We start from the raw sequence: 20,087 nt of genomic DNA on the forward strand, positions 1-20,087 counted from the left end.
ACCAAGACTGTCATTCTCTCAGTTTTATGTCTGCTTAAAAAAGCAGAATTATTTACTGTAAACACACGGGTTCACAGGGTTTGCTCTGTTGGAATGAAATGAACTCGCTGATCAAGTTACTCACAAAGTAAATTCAGGTTTTGGTATTCAAAGCAGCAGAATTTGGCAACGTTGCCGCTCTGAGTCAGCGAGAGGGAGGACACACCAGGAAATCTCTGCGGGGCTAATAGGCACATAAAAGCATTTATGGTGATGGAATGTGTTGAGGATATTAAATATTCATCTGCTCCTGCCTCATTAAGGTTCTGTTGCACGAACACACACTCCTGCTGCAAAGGTCTGTGATCAACAGCCATTTGCTAATATGGAGAGAATCAGAGTATCAATATTTAAACAGGGGGGCCAGGCGAGGTAGAGACACATTCACACCCTCCGGGGAGTAATGAAGGAGTGTTTGTGACAGCCGGGAGAGTGTGTGTGTGTGTGTTGCTGCAGAAAGAGTTATAGATGCACTAATTAAGACAGAAGAAATAGGGAGCAGATAGTTAAAGTGTGGTGTGAGTGCCAAACCAGTGCATTTACAATTGGAATTAGATCGGCATGAATTAGTGTGAGGCAGTTTTTTGTGTCTCTTGGGGTTAAATGTGGAAAAAAACGATATACGGCAAGGCAAAAAGGAAGATGGGATAGTGACTCAATTAAATGCTGATGTGGTGAAGCTGGGGGGAGAAAAGGGAGAGGCTGACCTGACATGATAACGATGGCAAATAACTCTCGTGTTTGTATGATGTTTCCCTGCGTGCTCAGCATACACACGAGTACACACTCTAAATTACGATAGCTAACGTACAGTACATGGTCCTTAGTGATTATGTATTCTTTTATATGTGTGGTTCCACAAATAGGTAATTCCTTGCCTGGATGAGCTTCTCCTTTTTCTTGCTTGATTTAAAGCCACAGGATACGAAATCTGTGATTTATGTCATCTTGTAGCATTTAATAAGGATTGACAAACAACGTACATGTGTGGAATAGAGCGTCAGCTATTTCTGCTTCCCACTCTCCACCCGCATCTTCTAATCGCACAACTCCCAGCTGCTCCAGGTTTTCTATTTTTTACAGTTGATATTTTCTTCATCCCTCTTGTTTCTCTGCTCACCCTAAAAGAGAACTCTGTGGCAAATGCGCTGAATGCTACCTTTCAGATTTATTTTACAATGGGACGTGAAATTTAGAGGCATTAAAGAAGAAGACAGTACATGGAGGCGAAAGAAGGGAGGCAACTAGGGATTTCCTTATCATGTTGTTTTGCCTGCGATCCCGATCTGGGATTTAATATTGATTATCTGCTGATACCAAGTCCCAATTGCATACTTTTGTTAGATAATATAGCTGCACAGTGCCCACTTTAAGAAGGTGTCTTTAGAGTCATTTAAAGACACCTTCTTCAGTCTGTCTCGAGGAGATACTCGAGGGAATGTCTCTGTCCCGTCTTTGTCCCGTTAGGAGTCCTTATTTTTGTTGCATGCACATCTGTTGGGATGGATTACACTTCATTATTAAATAAGTCATGTTGGCTTTTTGCTCGGGGGGCTTTGCTTCACTTTAAAGTGGCAAGTGTGGCTGTACTAAGCTGTGCAACAGTCTCCTTTGCTCTCTTAGAGCAGGTTGGAAAAACACCATGCGTTGTAGCTGAAACCAAAATATGACTCTCCTATACTGAGCTGAAATGAAACTCAGAACTTCAGTAAATAACATAAATTAACAGTCTCATACTGCATTTTCGTTTATGGCGTGAAGTGTTTCGTGGTGGGCGGGGCTCAGCCGCTGCTCTTCAGTTTAGCAGAGAGGAGAGAGAGAGAGGATAGTGGAGCAGAGGAGACAAAGGCTGCGCTCCATCTTGCTCTGCATGAAAGTAAAATCATGGGTGACAGCTAACATAAAACAAAGGATGCTCTATGAGCTAAATGTACCTGATCCTATCAGTCAAAAAATGCCTGGATTGGCTCTTGATCCGATGTTTAAGGTCATCCCTAGACGTGAGTGGACGTGGATGTGTCGTGTGAAGCAAAGAAGAATATTTGATCAAATTTGCAATCAAAGGATGAAAATAGTAGAGGGGCTGCAAGAGAGAAGGGCAAAAATGGAGTTTCTTTCCAGATAGTCACCGCATTTTTTATACTGTTAGATGAAGAACATCTCCACTGGCTGTTGGTGGCCTGAAGATACGGACAGAAACAGTCCGGCGGTTACATTTTTGCAAATAAAGCAAAATGGAAAATCCTCTTCGTGTGATTGAGCTTTATCTTGAAGCAGGAGGGAACACAGAAAACGCTCCAAACAAAATTGCACTGCTCTGCTCCCACTCTGCTCATATACCCCGTTGCAAATACTGTATGTTCAGGGGGTAAAAATATCTCTTATGGACCAGCCCTGGATTGCTTTGTAGAGCTGCAACTGGACTCGGATCATGTAGGCAGGAGCCATGCGGTCAATATAGTCATGAGTTTTCATTTATAAAATTGTGTAGCTATTATCATGAGGCTAATCTATAAGTTTGTGTCTTCTGCTATGAGCAACAGCATTACATTTTTATGTTTCCACTAGATAAGTGTATTTGTCAGAATCCTGCAGGATCAGGGTTTGCTGTTGTCAGCCTCTATTTTTAAGGCTGCTTAATAATAAAGCCCCCCAGAATGTTGTTTTTGCATGGCGCTGTAGCCTCACCCACAAACTGGTCGCTTTGAGTGTGTCAGTGGTGTTTGCAAGAGGGAGTTAATCAAACTAATGCAAACTAATATTTTGATTGTTGAAGTGTTTAGATAGCTGCCAAAACTTTTAATAACTAGCACATGGAGTTGGAGAAATGTTTCAATATGCTTAAATTGATTACTTCACTGCACGCTTCATAAACTTGATCAGATGGAGAAAACAATCTTTTTCTAATTACCAGTTCTGCTCCTTAAGCTCTCGTGGCATTTTATCCATATGGTCCCGATTTATTAAAGCTGTTGTTGACATAGATGTTTTGGATATCAGTTAATTTGAAATGATCAAAAATGTTTTCTTCTGCCCTGCATTTATTTGTAACCTGTAGCATTACAGAGAGTTATTTTAAGCTACGTCGTTACTGTGGGTCTTTTCCTACACCTAACTTACATAACTTTACCTAAACCTCATATGCCTAACTTTTCCTCAAGCAGTGACTTTACATGAAATACAAAATGTGACAAAGACATTCCTGGGGTGCTCACTAGATATCATATCAACTGTTGTATTTGCTTTTTTGTAAGATATCATATGAACTGTGTATGCGGATACGTTGGCAGAGCTGCCAAGTCGAGGTTGGACCACACCAAATTGTACAGTAAAAAAAAAAAAATGTGCAGGAAAAAAAAGTCTGTGAATGTAATCTTAAAAGTAACATGCACCAGTGCATGTATTCAGAAGACTGTATTTTGAGCCCAGTCACTTGGTATTTCTATTACCATACGGTGACAGCAAAATATGTTATTATTCACCTTTGGCTACTGATGTTTTCTACTCTAAGTTTCCTTTGCCAGTGGAAATTGTGAGAAACAAAGTTGGCAGGTGATAAAATAAGGCACAGTGACCCTCTGTTCTAGCAAATCTAATTATTTGATGCTATCAGTTTTGCTATGGCCTCAGTTTATTAGCTTGAGATTTTCTTCCTGCGCTTATCATTTTAATGAGGTTGAACTCCTGTAGTGAGACAAATTTTGAAAAGGTATCCTAGAAATGTACATATCTCTGTTTTAAGACTTAATTGCACTTTGTAGTTTTATGTCTGAAGACTAAACCAGCCAGCTTATATCAACAAAAGCTGAAGACCCCTATGGCTAAATAAAAGTAGTGTTCATCTTTTTGTCATCAGAGGTTTTAAAAATATTAAATACTGCTATACATGAGTTTTAAATATACCCCAAAGTATGTTTACAACCAACAACTAGAGTTGTTAGATGCCAAGTCTCCTTTCAAATATCAGTTATTTCCTAGACACTCGAGAAACACTAACTGCACGCTTCACTTTCTACATCACAAAGAAGGTGAAAAATTGGGCAAAGTGTCTGCAAAATGCATCCACCACATTTATCCAACACTAGTTTTGAGTGAAGGTATAATAATGAGCGTGTACAAATGTCTTATATTTTCCCACTGCAGGGTATGCAAGCACACTTCTTTTGAGACTACATCACGAATGGAAACTCATGAATAATGTTCGTTCATGAATGCTAAATGCATGTTAACCTGTTAAACCCAGTGAGACACACTGGCAAGTCACCTTTTTGGATATAGCCAATCTTTTTGCATAACCCATACGTCGAATTTTAGTCATGATTTAAGTGTTTCCAAAAAAAGGGACATTATTTAATTCTGAAGATTGAAAGGCATTGTTGAGTCTCATTCCTAGCTCATCGAATAGCTTTGATTTTGGGCTGGTTGTCAGACCGAACCATGAACCCAAAGCGCCAGTATTTGATGGCCTGGGAATGAGACCAAACAATAAACTATCTTTCTCCAGAATTACATATGGCGCATTTAGGTCTGGATATAAATGCTCAGTCTCACTTTAAGCTGCTAGAGTTGAGGCCTCTTTAGGGCAGTAGAAATGAGCCGTAAACAAAACATTGCTTTGACACCCTGGCTGTGGCTCAAAAAGTAGAGTGTGTTGTCCATTAATCGAAATGTTCGTAGTTGGTAGTTTGATCCCCAGCTCCTTCAGTCAACATGTTGAAGTATTCTTGGGCAAGATACTGAACCCTAAATTGTTCCTGATAGCTGTTCTTTTGGTGTAAGTGTGTGTTTCAAAAACTGAGTAGCAGGTGGTACTTTGAACTGTATCTTTGGCCACCAGTGTATGACTGTGTGTGTCAATGGGTGAATGTGACTTGTGGTGTGAAAGTGCTTTGAGTGGTCGAACAACTAGAAAAGTGCTATACAAATGGTTTCTTATTTACACATCCAGCAGTAATGGAGCATATTAGCATAACTTGGCATCAAACAGCAAATATAAGTTCACTCTCTTTTTAGCTCTTCTTTAGTCCCCACCAACTTGTGGGGAAAATGTCTGTTTCTTGAACTTCTAAATGCTATGTATCAGCTATGCAGCTTCAACCAGGCTTTCCATGTTAACAGAGTTGTGTTTGTATCTATTTAAGTATTTCAGCACGATGTGAACAAGTTGATGAAAAAGGAAGCAAGTGTGCATGTTTGTGTGTACACCTGTGTGAATGCAAATGCTCGCCTCTGTGTGTGTGTCATGGTCTACAGGGGACAAGGTCAGGCAGTGCTGCGTTTTAATTAACCACCGCTCGGTCTCACACTATCATCAGCAAGCCTGTTCTTACAGCTGAGAGCTGGTACATGAAGTAATTTTCTATTGATTCACTTCACTGTCTTTGTATCTGTTTCTAACTGACTATTTCTCTCCCTCTCTCTCTCTCTACACACGCGTGCATGCACACACACACACACACACACACACACACACACACACACACACACACACAAATTTGTGTTTCTTTCCATTTGATAACTGCTAGTTTGCTCTTTCATTTTCATTGTCCATTTTTTTCTTCTCTCCTCCACTCCTCTTCTTTCTTTCTCACTCTCTTTTAGTGCTCTTTGCTCTGTTGCACTCCCTTGCTTTTCAGTATCCTCCTGTAATGTGCATGCTGGTAGTCCAGTGGAACATCCAAAGCTTTATACCAGTGTTGGTTGAGGGGACAGGCAGCAACCACCAAATCATGTTCCTGGGGCATTTCATCAGACGAGGGGACCCTTGGCAGAGTGAGAACAGCTGCCCTGTCTGTTATATTCTGAGAGGTGTGTGAGTGTCTGGGTGTGATGGGTGTAATGGGTACTGTGGGTAGGTAGATAGATGGATAGGTATGTAAATAGATACATGCCATTGTGATACCTGAGTTTCAGCTCAGATACCAAATACTTTTTATCTGATACCTCACATTGTAATAACTTTTTTTTTCTTTTAAAAGCTTTGGGCTTCCTTGATTTCCGCCTGCCTCCCCTAAGCCAGAATATATTTTTTCAATGTGATGTGGGGAGGGGCTGGGGGTAAACTGTTGTGCAGAGGCTTGGCAACATACTTTAGTATGCAACACCAAGGAATAGAGACAGATTGACCATCACAATCACATCAGCCATTTTTAGCAAGCATGGATAGCGATGGCTCCCGGGGCAATTGCCACAGAACGATCACATGAGGAGAAGAGCCCACTACGTCTGGCTATAGAGTCCATGGAGGTCCAAAAGAGGAAATGAGATGTCAGGGAATGGTGCAAAGCTAATGCTGTTTCTCCTTAGCTGAATTGATAATTGGGTATTTATTCACTAATGGCCATTTTTAATTCAACTCACTTCCAAAACTTTTTACTACTGCGATTATATTCTCTGCCAACATGTTTTCATCACATATTGTCACATACCGTTGCTTTGTCAGTGGACTTTTGCGTCTATATATTACGTTGTAGGTGTCCTGCATCTGCTGCTGATATTATGGGATGCTGCAACCAACACCGGAATGCCAACAAAAGCATGAGGTTAGGATAGGCAACAAAAGCACGTTGTTACGTTTAAGTAAAAAAACGCACATGGCAACCAACGCCGGGACTACAATAAAAGCACATGCATAGAATTACACTACAAAGGCACAGGTGGTTAGGTTTAGAAGTCTGGTATTTGTTCGACCCATCCACAACCACTCCCGTCTTCCCCTGTAGGGACCTTCCAGCTCTTTATATTATGTCATTCCCGGTAGCAATTCAGTCCAGTGCCGTCCTGCAGTGTATCATATGGCCGCCACAGATTCTGTCCAGACATGTTATCAACTGACGCTGCCCATCTGCATATCATACCACTGCATCTTGTGTTGATATCTTACACCAAAATCACAGACAAACTGGTGGTATTTGATGACTTTGGATTGAGAACAAGATGTCCCCGCTGTAAAGAGCAGTTTAGCTGGTATTCAGGTTTTTGAACATGGCGCTGTCGAGAGCACAGACTGCAATATACCTCAGAGATTTGGCCTTTTTGTCATGTTGACCTTTCAGTTTACATAAGACATAGCAAGTGCTAAGCAACAAAAGCCCAATATTTGTATTTTTGTAAAATTACAAGCATTAACACAAAATCTATGTGGTTATGAGCACAACATAAAAAGAAACTGTCAGTGTGAGTTTGACAAAGTTAACAGGAAGTTTCCTTTGTCTGTGGCTTATTTGCCCTTTTAAGCCTCTATCCTGCTCAATCCACTTTGTGCAAAGTCTGTTTAACCAGGCTTCGTTGACAGATGTTTGCCTGCTAATGTGTGTTTGGCTGGGGAGATTATTATGCTTTACTCACTCGACAATTGCTCAGCTCCTCTGCGGACAGGATGATAGTGCCACATTTCTTCCCCTGGATCCCTCTGTGGAGTAAAGAGAGAAAACAATAAGAGCTTAAAAGAAATGAAAGGAAAACATCTTCTGTTTGTCCACTCTTGGCTCTTAAGTGATCATTAAAGGCCACTCTAGTGTTTACCAACTGTGAATTAGTCCCTCTGACTATACTTAACAACTAAAAGTCAGTTTGATGTAGCTTATCCTTGGCATTTCTTGACATTTAGAGGAAGTCTCACTCAAGTGTTTTTTTTCTTTTTTTTTTCTTATTATAATACATTTTTCAAATATTACTCAACAGGATACATATTTTTGTTGGCATGGCCAAAAAGTCCTTATAGAGTTTTATTTTATTTTGTCTTGTTTTATTTTATTTTTTGTGAGCATGGCCTAGAAGTCCTTATAGAGTTTTATTTTATTTTATTTTATTTTATTTTTTATGGTAGCTGATTGGTAAGCATCCTACAATGCTAACTACCCTGCTTGGGTAGATTGATCTCTAGTTTTATTGTAACAGGTCGGCAGTTTTTGATAATGGGGCAAAGGTCCAGTACCACAGATGTTTGTTTTATGATGAATTGGGCAATGAGCCTTTCGAGGACAGTTTACCCATCCTCCAAGATGCCAAATATGTTAAATTGTCAATTCATATTCATGTGTGAATAGCTGGAGTGTTGAGTTTTGAAAGTATTAGTGAAATATTCTAGTTTATTACTTTAGATTTTCAAATGATACATCTCAGCTCATATAGCTCAGTGTCTTGCATGGCGAGAGCCATCTAATCACCTTTCCTCTCAGTTTCTTAATCTAATGAAGCCACTGTTATAAATTTTTACTCGATTTAATGTTTTTGGTGATCACACATTTTCTGGAATGTCCAATAAGGCTTGAAAGGCAGTAATGTACATCCTAAAGTACCTTTTGGCAAACACTTATCTTTTTCCTACTATTATGTGGGTTTATCTTTTTGTATTTGTGTTTTATATTTAGGACGGTTACGAGACGGGCAAAATGCCAGTAACCCTGACATCCCGTTTGCAGCATTATCATCTAATTCAGGTTGAGGTTATGTGCTTATTCATATCTGTATTTAAATTAATTTCAATAAAACCATTTGATAAAATCAAAAGTAGAAAGAGATGGGAAGATTTGAGGATGAGAAAGGCAATCAAAAGCTTCACTCTCAGCTTGCTTATCACACTTGAGGAGTACTGAATGTCCTCAGTGCTTTAGTCAGGTCAAGGTGACAGGTCGAACAGAATTGTAATACCAATGAAATTAATTTATCAGAATCTGAGAAGTTGTAAGTTGAAAAAAAAGAAGTAGAGAAAACACTGCCTCAGTGATGAAAACCTGTACCTGACACACAAATTTACCTTGTGTTAAAGCCATAATACACATGCATGGCTTTCATTATGCTTTTTATATGGATGAAAGAAAACCAGTCCATAACACCAAAGTTCCAGTCGTACAAGTAAGCTGTAGCTAGTGAGCTGTCTGCAAACATACTAACCAGCTGTATTAATAACTTAAGATTTCTCTCCCAAGGTCTTATGTTTTCTCTGCAGTGAGTTGTTTACTGCCCCATAGCATTTTATTTCCGGATAATCAACACATCATGTTATTCAATAAAGAGTTAACAGGAAAAAAATCTTTCCAATTCTCTTAGGTCTGCTAACTGTCAAGTTAGCAACAAAACATATACAAAACATATAGTTTGACTGTCTGCAGCCACAGCTAGATCTACTTGAATTAGAGTCAGTGTTTTAGAAAAAGGTAGCAACCAGTTTCCTAATCATAAGCAGCATACTTTCAAGAGGAAGCTACAAAAATTTCACACATTGCCAGACAAAATGCAAATATAATGAGGTCAAATGCCCAACGGTTAAAGCCTGTCACAAAATCAGGGTGAATCTGTTGACTTTCACCACAAACCATCACCGCCAGTTTCTGCAAAGTATACCTTTAATGAATTTATTTTGCCAAGAAATTACGTTACCTTAAAATACTTGATGATAATACCTGTGTGTTTACCCCAAACCTCGTCTGTTTGTGAAGGCAAAATCTGGGAAAGTTGGATAATCACTTTTTTTTTTTTGGCAAATCCAGCTTCAATCAGGATCCTTTATGTGTGTGTCTGACTTAGAAAAAATCATCAACACTTTCATTTCCATCCAGCCTTCATTAGTGCAACTCTTTATACTTTATATCACTCAGACCTGTTAATTCAGTCTCCAGCTTGTTCACAATGCTGCGCCAAGGCTTTTAACATGATCAAGAAAGAGACCATCCTACTCAAACTCCCTCCTCTCTTCACTGGATTCTGCAGAGCACAGTCTCATCCCTGCTTACATTAGTGAACTCCTACCATCATACCATGCTGTCACAGTCATGAGATCATCTGGCCACAGGCCTGTCTGTCGCTACATTAGGTTTGGGTCTAAATGTGTCAGTCCCCCATAGCTTTAACCAAGCTTGATTTTGTTTGCCTGGTTGGTTGTTTGTGTGTGTGCATGTGTGTGTGTCTATGTGAATTATGAGCTTGTGATCTTTTGTCACTGAAGTCTATTTTCTTATTTGCGTATGTACTGCATAGCATTCTGGATATATTGTGTTGTTTTGAAAGCCTGAGTTGAATTATATTGTATCTAGGCAAAGTCCATCCCACCATTTTCATCAGTATGAGTACAATATGCTGCCACTTAAGGCCCATGGGAGCCATTAAACAACATTAACAAAACATTTCTCATGTTTCCCCTCAGATGTATCACCTTTCATTTATCTGCCTGATATCAGTGTGTCAGATCTCCAAGACCATTAGCTGCCCCACCAGAGGACTGTGAAGTTTAATGTGGTCATTCTGCAAGTGTGTTAATTGCCCCATTCATCAGCTTTGTGCCACAGTAAGAGGAATGTGCCTTATTAGTTTGAAAGTGCTCTATGTAGAGCAGCACTGTGGTCATGGGTGGCCTGCATGGGCCTTCCTTTCAAAGTCCAAAGAAATAGGGATGTTATTAATGACTAATTCCCTAACGTTTAAAATGGATGTTTAAACCTAGCCTAGTAAATGACTAGTAAAAGTAAGTAAAAACTCTGAAAACTGTAAAAATTGAGCACAAATTAATCTAGAAGAGTAAACTTTGCCTGAAGACATATTACATATATTACAAAAGCCATGTGAAATCATGAATCACAGTTTTCAACATCAATATGGTATTCTAAATGCAGCTGAAATGTGTGGCACTTTGCAACATGCATTTTGAATATTGCACAGTATACAGCAAAACATGACAACCATCCATCCATCCGCTTATCCAGGGGTTGAGGCCTCAACAAAGCTCTCCAGACATCCCTCTCCCAGGCGACACCTTCCAGCTCCTCATGGGGAATTCTGGGGAAGTTCCCAAGCCAGATTAGATGTGTAATCCCTCCAGCGTTTTCTGGGTCTTCCGCAGGGCCTCCTACCAGTTGGACATCCCAGAAAACCTCAAATGGGAGGCACCCAGGAGGCATTCAGAACCACCTCAACTGGCGGCTTTCAAAATAAAGGAGCAGTGGTTTTACTGCGAGCTCCATCCGAATGTCTGAGCTCCTCATCCTACCTCTAATGCTGAGCCCAGCCACCCTACATAGAAAACTGATTCTGACAACTTGTAACCATGATCTCATTCTTTCGATCATTACCCAAAGCTCATGACCACAGGTGAGGGTTGGGATATAGATGCACTAATATATCGAGATCTTTGACTTTTGGCTCAGCTCCATCTTCACCACGTCAGTCCAGTGCAATGCCTGCGGTACTGATTGCGCTGTCCCAAACTGCAGTGTCCATTATTATTACTGACTGTATATGTAAGAAATTGTTGGTGTGTTTTAGGTGCTTTTTGGAAAAGATCAGAGTCCTTGTCAAGTATTAAAAAATTTAATGCTTACTTGAAGCATTAAGGCATCAACTTTAAAAAAATGAGAACATTATTTTTCTCTAACCTTATTAACCAAGTGTTTGTTAGTTTTAATCTAACTCTGCGTAAGATGCAGTGTGCCCAGTCATCCACCGAAACGCCTTAACTACAATGTCTTTGCAGAAGGTTGTTGTCAGTGCATGTACTCAAGGCAGCTTTTTTATTTCCTCCCAGATGTGTTTGGCAAACACAGTAGTACTAAAATGTTTTGCAAATGAGAAGCTATTATTGAAGGAGACCCAAAATATTTGAATATATCAGGTGGATGCTGTATGCTCTTGACAATTCAGAGGAAAAGTTGCATGTTAAGTACAGTTAAGATGTTCCCTACACTACACAAGTAATGGTGAGGTTTTCAGCTGAAATTTCTTTGCAGTTTCTTACAAGTGATTGATGACTTGACTTGATGGACTCGCGCTTTTGCGCTCAACATGCTGAGGTCAAAAGATTGGAGAAAGTGTTCTCCAGCTGTGTGTAAGTGCTTTTTGCTCTTTGTGCAGAGGTGTGTGTGTTTTTAAGCGGAAGAAGGATATCACTGATCTATACAGTAAAAGACTTTCATCGATCTTCAGGTGGGGAAACCATCCTGGTCACAAGTGTTTTTTCCTCACCTAAAATCTTGCATGTACCACATACTATAGACACAGGGCACCCCATCACCCAGCGGCTCAAAAATACAGCTTTCAAAAGACAAATGACTCTGTATCTACACCCTCCTGCACTCATTTCTTCCTTCACCTCCTGTTGCCAAATCAATTCCCTCTCGGTTTATTCCAGAACTAGCATGTTATCTTAAGGCAACTAAAAAGCTAAAATCAACTGACAAAAAAAGTTTGGCTTACACAAGTGAATCTATGCTGTACTGAGAATGCTCTGGCTTCTCAGTAGCTGCAGAGCAAAGCACTCACAGATACAATAAACAACACAGTGTAAAGCGACAGGTGGCTTGCAACCAAAGTATTGTTATTGACTGATGATATATTATATTCCCCTTGAAGGGTAAATATATGTAAAAATGGTAAGAAAATGGTGAAATATGAAAATCTTAATTTGCCTAAAGCCAAACTTTATGTCTTTTTGTTCAACCAATAGTTCAAAACCCAGACATACCAATTTACCATCAGAAAAGACGAGAGTTATTTGTCTGAGGGCCAGAATTTTTCAAAACAGACACTTGGGCGCTGTCAATTAAATAACAGCATGTGCAAAAAATAAAAGGAAATGTTAAATAAGAGCATGTAGGGAAAAATGAAACAAAATGTAAAATAAGAGCTATGACTTTGTCCCTGTCCTTGCATTAATATATGGCATGGGCTGTATTCCATTTATAAGACAGAAATTGGTTTCAGCCTCACCTTTTTAAACTTAACCAGTAAAAATATGGATTAATCAACCACCCAAGCCCCACACGACCTGACCAATCGCAATCCGCTACCTTTATGCATTATAGTTATACAATTGTCAGGACTGAGGACAGAAAAAGGACAGAGACACAGACTGAGCACTGCAGTGTGTGTGTGTGTGTGTGTGTGTGTGTGTGTGTGTGTGTGTGTGTGTGTATGTGTGTGTGACAGAGAGAGAGAGAGAGAGAGAAAGAGTGACAGAGAATGGGGAAGAGAAGTTGGAAGGTGGATTATTGCACCAAATGTTTCTGTAAGTTATTAAAAACGAATAACCTGTGATATTTTCTAGTAGCCTTATCTTACCCGGCTTTGGGCTAATCATAAGCTAATAATAAAAATCTTAAGAATTTATCTGTTTTCTGCAGGTCAGATAGGAAGCTTTGGCGAGCCATATGCAGCCCAGAGGCCACCAGCTGACGAATGCTGACATCAGACAAAGTGTGGCAAATTGCCTGTAATTAGGTAATATTATTATTTTTTGCTTTAAATTGACAGGCTAATCAAAGACAAATATATTTAATGAGTGATTTTTGACTAATCATTGCAGCCTTACTCTATACAATAAGTATATATCTCAGTATGTGTATTTTACCTCAGTATACAATACATCGCTACAGGTGTATGTTCTATAGATGTGTGTGCTAGGAGCAGTCATCAGGATCTTTCCCTCTCTGTATCAAAGGTTTAAAACAGCCGTATTTTGTAAATATAATATTCATATTTCTGCTGATGACTCACAGAAAGGAAAACAAATCAGCTGGTGTTAAACTGCAATCGGTCTCCTGCTGGATTTCTTTTATGCCTGTGCATGCCAAAAATCCCAACCATGTCGTTGTCTAAGAAAATATTGGAAGAAGAAGGTGAAAATGATGAAATAAGATCTCATTTGCACCTTGCTATTGATTTGCAAAGGCATAAAGAAGAGACTGAGACTCAGACTTGATTTATAATTTGCCACAGCAACGGAGGATAGACCTCCTGAGGGTGCCACATGAGATACTGCTCCCTCATATTACTGAAAACCTGAAACAGTAATCTAATAAATGTGTCAGCCTGGCAGGAAGTTTTATTCTTTGAACTGCACCTGGGCAAATTAGAAAGCTCTTTTTGCAATAACTTAGGACACCTGAAAAGAAAGATTTTCTTTCTTTTTTTGTCTTAGAAGAGTAAAAGAAGTGGTGCATGCATAATATAACCTATCCATTAATGCAAGGCTTCAAAGACCCACAGGGTACACACGAGTGCTTTTGAACCTCCGATATTAAACAAAGGAGACTTGTACATTGACAGACGAGTATACGCACACGCACGCGCGCGCACACAACCAGACTTGAACACTGATATTATAATATTAACGCCCATAGGAACATGTAAACCTAGAAATTACACTTGCACCAAATTCCTCAAAGCATAAAGACCCCCTGACATGTTGGCACACACTCACAAACCACCACATACATACAGACACACCATTTTTAGTTCACAGTGGTGAGAATCTGTAATTAAAGAAATCTTAAGGGAGTCAAAGACTAAAGCAAACTAATAAACCCGCTGTGAATAAGGAACGGCTAAATTAATTTTGCCAAGGGGGACATGAGAAGGAGAAGGAGGGAGGATTGAAAGGAAGGTAACTACTGAGCTTATTTGGTAGCTACTCTTAGGCGTTCTCTTGTGTGTTACTGTTTATAGCATTAAGATCCCATTTTTCAACCATGTCATTTATTTCTCTTATGTCATTATGTGAGCATCACAAAGTAACTATCCATTTGTAATATTTATCACATGAAATTCTGCTGGATTTATCCTTAAATGTTTTACTGTCAAGCTCAGGTTTGACACTTCTCATAATAACAACATAGGGAATGTACTAGGTATAGTGACAAACAAACTTATTTCGTTGTAACAAGTATTTTGCTTGTTAGAATGAGGAGCCCTCTCTTCGGCTCATATTACCAACCAATAAAGAAATTTGGTTAATTATTCGTTTTCTATAGACTGTATTCGTCGATAGCTTATTTATGTATTTATTTATTTATTTATTCGTAGTGCCAGGAGGAGTATTTCCTTTCTGAGAGCCAAGTTGGATCAAAGCCTGTCATCCTGTGGTGAGTCCAGAGCTGTTTGTCAGGGGATGCAGTTCAAGCAAGAAAGTTGGTAGTATTCTGTTTGGGACTTGGACCAGCAGCAAGAGAGCTGCTTACACTCGCTGGTACTTTGATTAGCAGCAGCGCTAACGTTTGCACCCTCGCCACTGATGCTAGTTTTTATCTTGTGTGCATCTAAAAAATGTAGATATGTGCTTTTCAGACAGTTGGGGTTGATGTCTCGCCATTAATGATTTACTCATTGGCTAGTAAGACTGTCAGTCTTTGTCAGTGAGTGTATGTGCATGTGTGTTTTTGTCTGTGTGTGTGTGTGTGCTATGTAGTAGAGACATAAATTAGATAAATGACAAAAGTATACCTAGTATATCTAATAATAAAAACAAAAACATGATGCAGAGCTACTCTAAATGAAAAGTGACCTTAGATGACTTTTGTTGTGATTTGGTGCTATATATAAAATGCAATAAAACTGAATTGAGTTTTCAGGAGGGGCGCAGGGTTTTGTTGGGGGGTTGGGCAATATAATGGTTGGGGGAAATACAGGACAAAAAAAGCTTGAGAATGTCCCTACCACATAGGTCATTTTTACCAGCAGCACACATATGTTGTTTGTTAGGCTGAAGTAATGATGTGCAGCGCAAACAATGTAATATATAGGAGAGTATACCCACTTCCATCTACCTAGTAGTACACACAACTCATCAGCTACCATGACAATACTGCATATGACCTATATGTGATTGCATGAGTTTGTGGACTAACCCATTCAAGGAAAAGTTTATACTAATGATGGCGTAAGGTGAAAAGTCAGAGGAACACCAAACATATTACAGTTTATCCTGAGTGAGACATGAATGAACCAAATTTTGTGGCAGTCCATCCAAACGTTGTCAACGCTCCTTTTACTGAAAGCCTCAAATGGCATTCCATGGTGGCATACAGGAAAGCTCAGGGGATCATCAGAGTAAGATTAATCCTCTGGGAAACATGAATGTTTGTACAAAGTTTAATCTCAGTTTGTTCAGATGTCCAATAACATTTTTAAAGGGAATAATTCATGATTGACATGGAACCTTTAACATTTAGTCTTTACATTCAACAAAATCTGGATCAAAGTTGCAGTTAGATTGTCACTTTAATACATGAATGAATATAACTGGAACTCTCCCTGGCCAAACAAGGGTTGAAATCGAAGCATAAAAGCATTTGAGTAACACAGAGCATAAAAGCTTATGTCCAGGCCAAGGGCCATTGTACATAATCAGACTTCTTGAGAGTGACATTGTGCTGGAGGCCTTCCAGAAGAGCACTCTACCAAATGCATCTACAGTAAAGAATAGCCCGTCATTGATTCACTCTGTTCAACAGCTCGTCTGAGGGCCTGGGAAATTCATTAACAAAGAAAAATGAGAGGTTTGAACTGAGAGAGAAGGGCGAAAAGTTTGAAAAGAATTTAGCCTTTAAAGGACAGTGCAGCAAAGACGCTCTTGAAGGTGTTTCCGTTTTGCAAAAGCTGCAAATGATATTCCTAAAAAAATGTTTCCAACAGGTGTTATTCTAGTATAAGAAAAAAACGCAAGCAAAACAAGAATAAGGAAGAAAGGAGGGAGTTGGGGTGCATGTGAGCAAGGACACCAAAAAGTAGAAAAGGCTTCACACATCCAAATCACTATGATTGTTACTTTATTTAGTTTTTAATGTCTAAAATCTGGACAGATGTTTTGGATATGAGTACCAAGCAAAATGTTTAGAGAGGCAGTTTTTAAATTAAAATTCATTGCCGGATATTTGTGATCTGTTGCACGTTTGTTGGATTACATCAGATACCACTAATCAGAGTTTTCAGCGTTGTTCTTTGTTGGTATTTCTATTCGGATTTATTCTAAGATTGTGAGTCGAGTGGTTTTGTAAAGCCACTGTAGTTTCCATTTTGGGGAATAAATATGAAAATGATAGGAAAGGAGCACCTGAGTCACTTGAAAGTGTTTTTCTTTTTAAGTATCTCAGGAACTATTTTCTGATCTAGAGGAAAATAAAGGTTACCTGCCACCCTCTTCACTTCAGGCCAGCACCACTGAGCTCAGACGTAATGAGGCTCTATATTTTGTGTGCTGCCTTTGAATATGTCTCAGTTCTATTGTTTGACTGCAGTTTGTATACAAGGAGACTCATTCTGTTACACAAACAGCTCTGGCCTAGATTATATCTCTGGACACCAGAATGTACCTTGCTCCTGTAACATTTTATGAACTTCAGATTCACACTCAATACCTTACGTCAGAACTGTGCCGTAGAAAGTTGCCCGAGGGTACTTCATCCTTCAATCTACTGGCATTGTCTGACAGTTTGAAAGCAATTTAGCGAGTTAGAACCTGACATATACCTCCCACTCGATCTTATCTCACAGCAAAATGTTTACCACCTCAACTCCTGCCACAAAAATGATTTTACATCCTACCATTCATCAGTTAAATTATTAGCATTTGCAGATGACATTGTCCTCGTGGACCTCATCATTAACAATGATGAGTTCTTGTGCAGGAGACGAGCAGTTCACTTAACAACATTGGGTAATATCTGCACCTTCGGCTGAATTTTTGTGATTCTTTCAGATAGTGATTCAATTCTTGTACTCATTTACGCCTGAAGAACAATGGCCGGGTAAAAGAGCAAGATCACTCAACCGTGTAATGGCATTGCCGTGGACGACAATGACCCCATCAAATAGAGTCAGAACATCATCTAACTAATCAAGAGCAGGGAACTTTGCTCTGCTGGCATTGAGAAGCTCAATAGCATACAATTAGCATTAGTCGGATTTAAAATCACTAATAGACAGCGCTGTATATTCACAGTTCTTAACGCGTTGTTTCCTGTCTACTAATCAGGACCTGCATGACTCCAGGTTGTATTTGGCTGAGACAAGAAAGACAGGTACTTACCTGACACATATAGACAACCATCTGTTGCAAAAGCTCTCCAGAGGAAACCTGTGCATTGGATGAAATTTTCTCACACTTAAGCCTCATTACAAAAGCTGGCATCCTTACCACCCAGTACCCCAATCAACTCACTATCCTACAGAAACATCTGGAAACCACTGTTAGCTGACTTATTATTGCAGAAAAAACTCCCCCTTTGCTCTGTTCTGGTTGCCTCATGTCATGTAGGTAGAATAGATGCATGTAACAAAAACTCAGCAAAGAAGCACAGCTCTTAATAAGTTACACACAGTGAATTCAGTATGCGATTTGCAGCTGAACCAGTGTTTTTCAGGTTTGACTCATTGCAAGATTCCCACCCATGAGTCACAGAATTCATTCTACTTTGCAGCTTTTATCTAAAATGTTGACCAAGAATAAAAGAAGGCAGAGTGTTCAGCCTCCTGGTGGCTTTTACCAATCTTCAGGCCACAAACTGCTGAGAACAGAGCTGAGTGGGAGGCAGGAAAGCAAAAGCCCCGTGGAGGAGTGCTTTAGTGAGCCTATCGGAGGTGGTGATTATCGGCTGCCATTTAAACAGACCAAATGCTCATCATTATGTTTTAGGAAGCTTAAAGGTGAATGGGTGCTGAAATTGAAGCTGCAGCTCTAGATGGCACTTACTGATGATGAATACTGCGTCCTGTTGTTATAATATCACAAAAACTACTTGTGGCAACCTCATTTTCACTTATGCTGACCAATTTTTGCAAATTGCTTTGTCTTGTAAAGAAAGCAACACATTGAACACAGATGATGTTTATGGTTATTGTGTTTGGAATGGGCAAACATTAAAAATATGTAAAAATGCAGTACAGATAAACAAAACTTTAAATCGCAAAAGCTAGAGCCTGACAATATATCTTAATGGCAATGAGTAACAAAAAAAGTGGGGTGTTGTACATGGAAAATTTGACGCAGCTGTTCGTGAAGAGGGTGTGTGTGTTTTTTAGTTTCACTGCAAGTCCTGGATGAGGTTACAGTACGGTTGAGTCGGTGCAGATTTTATCATCTGATCATTTTAGGATCGCATGCGGGTCTACGCTCTGTCAGCTCAGATTCTCTTTGTCCAATCAATGAGTCAAACCACATGTGGATACTCACATTGTGCATGGGATTATATAAAAGTCATACTGTGCAGTCAAAAGTTTTTCAGACAAAGAACTTTAAATTCTAGGTGAGAACTCAAGATTTCAAAGGTACAAAAAATGTAATAGTCTGCGAAAATATAAAAAGACACCCAAGACATCGAGAATAATTCCATTTGATGTAATTGTGCAATCGTAAAACTTGGCATCTTGGGCTTTAATATTTCACTAAGCATTTAAGATTAATGGCTTTAGTGAAGCATTGGAGCTCATACTGTAATAAAGTAAGGAAACAGAGCTACATTTTAAGACATTTAAGGGTAAGATAAAGGGTCTAAGAGGTAAAAGAGATAGATAGGCAGGCAAAGAAAAAACATGGCACATACAAATTTGAACAAATTATAGCCAAAGGAAGTGTATAATTTCTTGCCCATTGCAGATGCCCACAGATACAGTATCAGTGTTTAACACCCGCTGAGTTGTAACATATGGTTGCCACTGTTTAACATAATGCAGGGGGTGTTTTAGGATCATTAGAGCCCGCTGCCCCTACATCATACACAGACTACATCCATATGAATCTGCACCTCAAGATGTATGTACTAATGTTTCGTGCCTACACAGGAAGTAGTATATATATGTACTCTATGTAGAAAAGTGGAAAGTAAGGGAAAGTTCAAGTTGGTGGATTGGTGTGTAGCATGTCCAACTTTCATCCCAAAGACTGGAGGTCATGTCCTGATGAAGATGAGCAGTGAACATTTGTGTTTCTATCAAACCTAAGTATGAGCTTTCTCCAGCCCCTAACCATACCTTGACCATACTGCAATCTCTTCCTAACCATAACCATACACACGAGAAGCTATGTACAGTGATCACACTTATAGTGATCCACCGCTTTTTTTGTATCAAAAAGCTTGGGACAGAATCATATACAAATGCTATTTAAATAATAAGCTTATAGTAATCAAGCAGTGCACTTACAGTGTTCGTTTTGGGTCTTTAATACATAACAACGTATGGAAAAACATTAAAAACACAGTATTTCTATTTTGTTTACTTTAAACAATATTTGCGTCCCAGTAACCCATCTGCTTCCTGCTGGCTACCTGAGGCTGATGCTGCAT

The 20,087-nt window shown here is 39.4% G+C and overlaps 1 protein-coding gene across 1 annotated transcript in view; it reads right to left on the reverse strand.

Annotated features, from left to right (window-relative positions):
- Positions 1–20,087, reverse strand: part of cpne5b (copine Vb) — a 138,627-nt gene that overhangs the window by 44,500 nt on the left and 74,040 nt on the right. The window contains exon 8 of the mRNA XM_042496425.1: positions 7,387–7,450. Coding sequence (XP_042352359.1) covers positions 7,387–7,450 — 64 coding nt within the window. The remainder of the gene's footprint in view (positions 1–7,386; positions 7,451–20,087) is intronic.

The sequence above is a fragment of the Plectropomus leopardus genome, chromosome 2, assembly GCF_008729295.1.
Source record: "Plectropomus leopardus isolate mb chromosome 2, YSFRI_Pleo_2.0, whole genome shotgun sequence".
In the NCBI taxonomy this organism is placed as follows: domain Eukaryota; kingdom Metazoa; phylum Chordata; class Actinopteri; order Perciformes; family Serranidae; genus Plectropomus; species Plectropomus leopardus.